This window comes from Rutidosis leptorrhynchoides, chromosome 1 (assembly GCF_046630445.1).
Source record: "Rutidosis leptorrhynchoides isolate AG116_Rl617_1_P2 chromosome 1, CSIRO_AGI_Rlap_v1, whole genome shotgun sequence".
NCBI lineage: Eukaryota > Viridiplantae > Streptophyta > Magnoliopsida > Asterales > Asteraceae > Rutidosis > Rutidosis leptorrhynchoides.
This window is the reverse complement of record NC_092333.1, coordinates 590863123-590872103: the sequence shown is the minus strand read 5'-3', so window position 1 is coordinate 590872103 and position 8981 is coordinate 590863123. Positions and strand designations below refer to the sequence as shown.

The 8981-nt window shown below is 33.9% G+C and overlaps 2 protein-coding genes across 3 annotated transcripts; one reads left to right on the top strand and one right to left on the bottom strand.

Annotated features, from left to right (window-relative positions):
• Positions 1–1838: 1838 nt before the first annotated feature.
• On the top strand, positions 1839–7029 carry LOC139883408 (probable plastidic glucose transporter 2). Of its 2 annotated transcripts, XM_071867594.1 has the most exons (14): positions 1839–1999; positions 2418–2529; positions 2619–2686; positions 2773–2905; positions 2994–3093; positions 3177–3289; positions 3641–3734; positions 4086–4239; positions 4393–4536; positions 4646–4719; positions 4862–4950; positions 5378–5492; positions 5572–5782; positions 6835–7029. In XM_071867594.1, the coding sequence occupies exons 1-13, from the start codon at positions 1909–1911 to the stop codon at positions 5752–5754; spliced, it is 1470 nt and encodes a 489-aa protein (XP_071723695.1). In that variant the 5' UTR covers positions 1839–1908; the 3' UTR covers positions 5755–5782; positions 6835–7029. The 2 variants fall into 2 exon arrangements, with proteins under 2 accessions (XP_071723695.1, XP_071723691.1); XM_071867590.1 differs by lacking the exon at positions 6835–7029 and having other exon boundaries at positions 5572–5934.
• Positions 6163–8767, bottom strand: LOC139846813 (protein NRT1/ PTR FAMILY 1.1-like). The gene is made up of 2 exons (XM_071836350.1): positions 8220–8767; positions 6163–7051 (listed from the first exon to the last, which is right to left on the bottom strand). The coding sequence occupies exons 1-2, from the start codon at positions 8765–8767 to the stop codon at positions 6163–6165; spliced, it is 1437 nt and encodes a 478-aa protein (XP_071692451.1).
• Between the last annotated feature and the right edge of the window lie 214 nt (positions 8768–8981).

The window sequence follows — 8981 nt, the reverse complement described above, 5'->3', positions numbered from 1 at the left end:
AGGCCACTTGACCAATTTTTTAATTCTTTCACAACACCTGATATCGTGATCGTGACCTTTCACCAAAGCAAGAGATATTCTTGATAAACTAAACACGGACTCGTGTTTGAAATTGTCGGCCACAAAAAAATTCATTTGATAAAAGTATATATTTTTTTTTTTAGTTATAGAAGGAGACAACTTCATTTTCAATACTTCATTTTTGACAAAAAACTATTCCATTTTACCATCCCCTTTTTTTTCTTACTTTAACTTTTAAGATATACTTTTAATAAAAATACAAACTACTTTTTCTTATTTTAACTTTTAAGATTTACTTTTAATAAAAATACAAACTACTTTTTGTATTTTAACTTTTAAGATTTACTTTTAATAAAAGTACAAACTACTTTTTCTTATTTTAACTTTTAAGATTTACTTTTAATAAAAATACAAACTATTTTTTTATTTTAACTTTTAAAATTATAAATTTAAGAATAAACATTAGTATGCATGAAATAAATAATGATTAATTGCATAAGTAATCATAAATGTTAGATAACATATAAAGACCCCGTCGTATTCGTATTGATCGGAATTAATCTCGACCCATGGTACCGTGTTGTCAAATGACGTGTTGCGTACATAAAGTACCGTGTTGTCAAATGACGTGTTGCGTACAATCATGAGGTCTTATTAACATAAATATAAATGTTAGTGAAGTTAATAAGAGTTAGATTACAGAAAATATAATTCAGATGGTATAACCGACCATATATAACTTAAATAACATAAATATAAATGTTAGTGAAGTTAGTAAAAGTTAGATTACAGAAATATAATTCAGGTGGTATAACCGACCATATATAACTTAAATAACATAAATATAAATGTTAGTGAAGTTAGTAAAAGTTAGATTACAGAAATATAATTCAGGTGGTATAACCGACCATATATAACTTAAATAACATAAATATAAATGTTAGTAGTCCAAAATTTGATATATTCGAGTCTGAAAATTATTAATAATTTCATACCTTGATTAGTGATTCGTGAACGTTTGAGATATCTTTTAATTACACTAAGCTTTTCGTGCTGATAACGTGTTATAATTCAGTAGGCTTATAACTACCTTTAATGGTTATAAGAACAAAGAGAGAAAAAGAGAGAAGAAGGAGAGAAGAAATATTGATATTTATATTTCAAGAGAAATGGTGCACCTTAAATGGTTACCATACATGTCTATTTATAGTATAAAATATTACTATGCAAGAAATATAATAATAATAAAATTAACATCCAATCTAGATATTTTATAACACATATTTTATAACAAGTATAGGTATTTTTTAAGTTGATTACCTCCCCTGGTACAGATTTCTCGATTTCCAAATTAGTACCGAACGACAACCGCTAAGCATTTTAAAAAAGGTACTCTACAGTTACTATAGTTTGGTGGACTCTATGTGATCACCGTCTTCCTCATTCCATACTACACGACTTCTCTAGTTTTTTTTTTTTTTTTTTTTTTTTTTTTTTTTTTGAAAAGCAAGAAGATTTTATTAATCACGAATTATAATTTACGACTTCTCTAGTTTGTTTGGTAACCATCCTTCCTTTAAATTTTGAATTGCATTAGGCATACATTTTTCGTATTCCGGATATGATGTTGTAGTACTCAGATCTACGAGTTAGATTTTGTACACCATCGAACCTTATTGAATATCAGTTTTTATATATACTTATTTGTCATTAAATTATTACTATATTATTATGATCCTAATTTGTAATTTAATAGTAAAGTAATATTTTCTTCAATGAAAGTGATAGTTACATAGGCAGATAGCACATTATGCTAATCTTAGCGTATTTGGTGACAGTGATTTAAGAGTTTTATAAGTTGTGGAATTTTGGAAGCTAGGGTTTGGCATGTTGGTACATTCACAGGGTGCTTCCGTGATGTACAAACGCATGCCGTCACGGGACGCTTCAAGTCCGGTTGATTTAGAAGACGATTTAGGTACTCTTTGATTAATTTCTACTGTATGTTTACACAATATTTTGCAAGTAGATATGGAGTTATTTTGCTTGTATTTTGTAAACACTCATTATGAAGCTAAAGACTTGCGTTGATGAATAATCTTAGCGTGTTCATAAATAGATACTTTGAATGGAGAGTAAAGATCTCAAAACGTACGCATTTCTCTGTATATTTTTAAGAATTAGGATGAATAATTAGACAGGATTAAAAGTGAGAGATAACTTAAATATATGAGAGCAAAGATGCTTATATGACACAAGTATATTTACATTTAAAGAAGCTTAGGGATAACTGGCAAAGATGACTACATTTAGTTGATATTTAATTTTCTTGATGTTTATTTTTTGAAATTATCTGTGTGGGTATATCGGGCTGAAATATTTTGCGTTTTATGTAGATCTTTTGCAGAATGATATGGTTCAAGAGCTATCTACTCCACCTGCAATACATTCTCTGCCTCATGTGCTTGTGGCAACTTTAGTTTCGTTCTTATTTGGTTACCATCTTGGGTATGTTATCACTCTAGATAATCTTCTAATGCCCCCTAAAAAGATGGATATTTGGTTGTAATATATAAACTATGTTCCCTAATGTGCAGAGTTGTTAATGAACCACTTGAAAGTATATCTAATGATTTGGGTTTCAATGGAAATAGTTTAGCTGAAGGTGACATTTACATTCCCCAAAAGTTCCATTCGTTTACTACCTTCATCGTGTTTAAAACTTATGAAATTTTATGCATTTCGATAAAGGTTTGGTGGTCAGTACATGTCTTGGTGGTGCATTTATTGGATCTCTTTTGAGTGGTTGGATTGCTGATGGAGTTGGGCGGCGTAAGGCTTTTCAGTTGTGTGCTGTGCCTATGATCATTGGTGCTTCTTTTAGGTAAATAGTATTCTATTCATTCCCTTATTGTAAAACGGCGATCTCATTTTTGCTTAATGTTTTGATACATCATACATGTTTTTTTTAGTGCAACAACCATCAGTTTGTCAGGGATGCTAGTCGGAAGGTTTTTGGTAGGGATTGGATTGGGTATCGGGCCTTCTGTTGCATCTCTCTATATCACAGAGGTTAGTTAAGTAGCATTTACTGTCTTTACTATTGAAATTATTTCTTGTTTTTCTATAAATTCCATTATTTTGATCCCACACAGGTTTCTCCTTCTTCTGTGAGGGGTACTTATGGAAGCTTCATACAAATTTCAACGTGTTTAGGCTTAATGGGAGCTCTTTTGATAGGAATCCCTGTTAAGAGTATCCCAGGCTGGTAATAAATTGATCCCATGCACTTTCCTTTAAAGTAGTCAGTAGAGGTGGCAAAGTAAGTGTTCTTTTTTCAATTACAATTACAATTGCAACTAAAGGGTAATTGTATTATATAAAGATTAGTAGGTTGTATGCATTGACAATCCACTTTGGGTATATGATCCGTCCCCTTTAACTTGAACCTTTTGATTATACTTATATGATCCATTAAAGATAAGAATAACCTACTCAACAAGTTATAATCAAATGGGTTGAAATTGCCACCTCCACCCTGAAGCTTCAGTATATTTTGTATTGCTCAAGCAAGTGTAGTTGTCATCTTTAAATTCATTATACAACTACCTGTGGTCAGGTGGCGTATGTGCTTTTGGCTATCTACTATTCCTGCCATTGTACTGGCTATAGCTATGATGTTCTGTGCTGAAAGTCCACATTGGCTCTACAAGGTTTGCTCTCATATTTATTGCTATTTTCTTGATATGTTATTACCTATCTACCCTTGACATTACTTTTTAAGTCTGTTACCCATGGCCTCAAGTAAAAGGAAGCACAATGAGCAGCGTGGGTAACGGGTCAAAATGGGTTCATGTCAGACTATGTAAAATTTCTAATGCATGTCAAAATGGGTTGGGTATGGTTGACTTCTGAACATCATTTTCTTCTTAATCAAATTGTATATACGGCTGATGTATGTTATATGAGTAATGGAATTGTTTGAATAGACTTTAGGTCACTTCTGACCTGTTCCATAAAACAAAACTCGTCTGACACAACGATATATGTATAATACTTGATAGAGTGGAAGAAATGCTGAAGCTGAGGTTGAATTCCGGAAGCTTCTAGGAGCTGCACACGTCAGATCTGCAATGGCAGAGTTGTTGGGTTCAGACAGAGGGGATGATAATGATAGCGTCACGATCTCAGAACTTCTCTGCGGACGCCATTCTAGAGGTAACTTAAACTAATGGATATTGTAAAAGTCTAAAACTTTATCTGTTTAAGAGTATAGATTTATGATATATCTCCTCTGCGAATAGTCGTATACTGCTTGATTCTTATTTTACTCTTGCAAAATGCTTTTCGATTCACGTGATCCTTTTGCAGTTGTTTTTATTGGATCAACCCTATTTGCTTTACAACAGCTATCTGGCATAAACGCTGTATTTTATTTCTCTTCAACTGTATTTAGAAGCGCTGGAGTTTCACCTAACATCGCCAATGCCTTTGTCGGGATAGTCAACTTACTAGGTAATCATTTGAGCCATTGTTGAAATATTTAAATCGTAACACAACTTTATTATAAGAGTAATCATGTTTTGGATTTTGAACTATTGTTGAATTGTTGATGAATTTTCAGGATCTTTCATCGCCTTACTTCTGATGGATAAACTTGGCAGGAAGGTTCTCCTTCTATGGAGCTTCTTCGGAATGGTAACTTTTTATTGAGATCTAGTTTTTAAAAAACTGTATTATGCATTATTAAGATCATCAAAAATCAAAATTGTCTTTACTGTTTAAATTAGTCTTCAGTAGAACTGTGTGGTTCAGTTGTCTTAACGTTTTGTTATCACAGGCCATATCTTCAGTTCTTCAAGTAGTTGCAGCAGGCCCGTTTTCTTCAACTTATGGAGCGCTGTATTTGTCCGTTGGTGGCATGCTAATGTAAGTTTTCCATGATTATAAATGTTCTAGAAGTTTTTTAAATCTTAAAAATAAAGTTACATTGAAAAACACTTTCGCACACAACTTTTACCTTTTTAGTACCAGGAACCTGATATTAACGACGAGCACTTATGAAAAGGTACAGTGTTCCTCTTTTGTATTTACTAATGGGCTTGATGCCATTTGGGCTCGCTGTATGCAAAACTAGGGAAAAAAGAGAAGTAGCATAGTTATGTGCGGATTTTTTCATTTTGATAGATTTTCCAGCTTGTATGCTAATATTGAGCTAAAATATTCATTTTGTATAGAATTATTTTTCTTCCAACATCTGACATTTTTTGTGGAAAATACCTTTTTGTGCGAAATTTTTCACGTTTAAATGCACAAGCAGCATTAGGATGGAATTTTTTTAATGGTGATTCTACAGGTTTGTTTTTTCATTTGCCATTGGAGCTGGACCTGTACCTGGTCTCTTGCTATCAGAAATTTTTCCGAGCAGAATACGAGCAAAAGCAATGGCTTTTTGTATGTCGGTGCATTGGGTAAATGAATATTCATCACAATCCTTACATTCTAATTGTTCAACTACCTTGTATGTTTATTTCCTACTTTTTTTTATAGGTGTTCAATTTCATGGTGGGGTTATTATTCTTACGTTTACTCGAGCTGATGGGCCCACAAATGTTATACTCTATGTTTGGTTCAGTTTGCATGATGGCAGTGGTCTTTGTAAATAAACACATAATGGAAACAAAAGGGAAATCGCTTCAAGAGATCGAGATCGCTCTTTTGCCACAAGAATAGGAGTGTGATTCAGTTTTGTTTGGATCAGGTATGTTTATGTTTATTTTAGGAAATATATATGTTAGCATAACTTTTATTACTAATATATGGATTGTAACATGACCTCGAGGATACTACTTGCTGAAGTAGTAATGAGATCTTATAAATCGTATTCGGGAAGTACTCAATAAGATATATAAAAATGACTATAAACAATCTGAAACTTTGATCAACTAGATTTGGTGAAGTTCATGTTCATCTAGAGCTTAAAATGAAAAATGAAGGTCTATCTATACCTATTTCATCATTTTAGAATGCATTATAAACATTAAATGTAGAATCAGTTACGACAACCTCTTTTCATGCTTATTCATGATATATATCTGCACTTTAAGTATATAAGTATACATACATTAAGTATTAAATATACTAAATTGCTGAAGTGTCCTCTTGAGCCTCCTGATCGTGTACATCATCCCAATGTTTTGGTTCGTCATAAGGACCATAAGCCCAGCTACATCCTAAAAAGTAGAAGAAATTTACCAAACTTAAAACGGCAAGAACCCAATAGTAATAGTCGTAGTGTCCTAGGTTTAAGTTGTTTGCAACCCAACTCACTCTTCCTCCTCGTTTTGAGTACTTATTTACAACCCCCACAATTAGACTCCCAACTAGGTTTCCGACCGCTGTTCCAAGCGCAAATAAAGCCACCCCGATGCTCGACATACTCTTCGGGAACTGCGAGTAGTAGAACTCAATCTGCCCGATTGCATTAAACGCTTCGGCTAACCCTAGCAAGCTATGTTGCGGTACTAGCCAAAACGCAGACATGTTGACCACCCCATAAGGGTTCCTCGAAAGTCCTTGGCTGATAGCGGCATCACGTCTCTTTCGTTCCACAATTGCCGACACTACCATGCCTAGACACGAAAGGAGTAGCCCGATTCCCATTTTTTGTTTTAGGCTAAGACCTTCGGGCTGTTTTGTAAACTTTGAGATCTGATGAGATAGGATTTGGTCATATAGGACGATCCAAATGATTAAAGTTAGTACCGAAAACACGTCGAATGATCCTGGTGGGATCTTGAATTTTTTGGTCAGGTGACGGTCCATCGAGTTGGCTTGGAGTACTGGGAACGCGTGTTGGCTTACGGTTACCGCAATCATTATGCTCGTAGACCAGATTGGGATTACTTTGAATAAAGATTTTACTTCTTCGACTTGCTTGACGGTGCACAGGCTCCATGGGTCTACAGCCTGTCCGGCTCTTGTTACATCTTTCTCTGGGTTTCTCACTATGCAGGCTTTATTCAAGAATCTATAAAAACACATGGGAAAAAAAGAATGAACCTTTATAAAATCTGGCTAAATTTTTTTTTTTATTTTTATTTTCAAAATAATATAAACTAGTTGTGGAGCCATCGCTTCGCGCCGGGGGCTTCGTTTTGAATGCGAGTTAAAAAAAAAGTCTTGATCTATTTTGTAAAAAAGAATGTTTTTCGACATAACATTGAAGGGTTGTTCCTTTTGTGAAAGTTGCTTCTTTTAGCGTTCGGGTTTTATTTAAAAAAAAAAAAAGTTAATAAAGTGGGGGTTCGATTTGTATTTTAATAAAAGTTAGTGGGTTAAGTTTGTGAAATTTGAAAAAACTTTACGTATAAAGTGGGGATTCGATTTGTATTTTAATAAAAGTTAGGGGGTTAAGTTTGTGAAAATTGAATATTAGTAAAAAAAAAAAAGTTAGTAAAGTGGGGGTTCGATTTGTATTTTAATAAAAGTTAGGGGGTTAAGCTTGTGAAATTTGGAGAAAAATATACGTATAAAGTGGGGAGTTCGATTTGTATTTTAATGAAAGTTAGGGGGTTAAGTTCGCTAAAAGTGGAAATGAATAGTACTATTCATTTCCACTTTACCTTTATTCATTTCCACTTTACCTTTTAGATATAGGTATATAATTAGCCTCAAAACCATGCATAAATCAAGTTTTGTGATAACAAAAATAATTGTTGCCGATGTCAGAATTACTCGACTCGGCGAGTACTCGGTTTTTGCAACTCTGGCACTACTTGGCAAGTACTTGGTCAAACTCCGACAAAATTCGGGATTCCTCGGAAAATCGGTCAAAACTTGGCCAAAACAAGTCTAAAACTTGGAAGATCAGTCAAAATTGGTCATGACTCGGACAATATCGGTCAAAGTCAAACTTAGTCAACATCCGAGTACTCCTTGAGTTGCCAAGTACTCCTTAAAAAGTCCCGACCGAGTACTCTGGCCCAAGTCAGCGATTTTTTCAATCTAGACAAATAGGATGAAAAGTGGCTACAAGCAAGTTCTGTTTTCTGATATCCTCATTGGTCATGCTTCTTGCATTTCATTATGAACTTGATTATTAGTTAGTTTTAGCTGGTCATGCATCTTTCATTTTATTGCTAAGTATCATATCCCGCGACGCCAATTATGCCAATTTCACGATACATGAAAAATACCTTATTCTGTCAGTTGGTGCAACAATCTTGGAACCCATGTTGTGATCGAACCATCTGTTGGAATTTTTGGGTGGAAGATTAAGATCCTTGTTCTTGAAAGATGCCAAGACAACTTGAAAAAATCCTGTAAACAAGCTCTTATTTGCCTTCATTTTGATATAAAGATTTGAACCCATGAAAAACATGATAGTTGCAAGAAACACTAGTCCGGTAGGCACACCAAATCCCAGAATCCACCCTTTTTCGGTTTGAATATAAACTATAACCGTCACAGCTATCATCACCGAAGCCCCAACTGAAGCATAGTACCAGTTGAAAAACCGCTGCAAGATCTTTACATTGTCTTTATTTTTTGGTTGATCTAACTGGTCTGCACCAAAGGCTAAAGAACATGGCCTAATTGCACCTGACCCTATTGACATTATGGCAAAAGACGTGAAGAGGAGTGCGATCTGGGCCATGTGCGGTTTGGAACAAATCTCAACCCGTGCGTTACAACTAGATGGTCTTGCGGCTGGCAATATCGCGGTTAAAGTCAACATGCCCATTCCCTAAGGAATTATAGTGACGTATATATATATATATATATATATATATATATATATATATATATATATATATATATATATATATATATATATAGTGGTAGGATCAAGAGGGAAGTAACCAATCGGGGGAAGCAAAATTTTTTTTTTTTTTTTTTTTTTTTTTTTCGTTTTTTGAAAAAACTTTGTTCACGAACATTATAGATGGGATGAAAAT

What these genes read in the sequence shown, in the direction of transcription:
- LOC139883408 (XM_071867594.1), top strand. Translation starts at nt 1,909, where the DNA reads ATGTTGGTACATTCACAGGGTGCTTCCGTGATGTACAAACGCATGCCG. An exon ending in GTTAAGAGTATCCCAGGCTG is followed by an intron (nt 3,290 to 3,640) that starts GTAATAAATTGA and finishes ACCTGTGGTCAG; the next exon opens with GTGGCGTATGTGCTTTTGGC. An exon ending in TTTGTATGTCGGTGCATTGG is followed by an intron (nt 5,493 to 5,571) that starts GTAAATGAATAT and finishes TTTTTTTTATAG; the next exon opens with GTGTTCAATTTCATGGTGGG.
- LOC139846813 (XM_071836350.1), bottom strand. Translation starts at nt 8,767, where the DNA reads ATGGGCATGTTGACTTTAACCGCGATATTGCCAGCCGCAAGACCATCT. An exon ending in GCACCAACTGACAGAATAAG is followed by an intron (nt 7,052 to 8,219) that starts GTATTTTTCATG and finishes GTGTTTTTATAG; the next exon opens with ATTCTTGAATAAAGCCTGCA.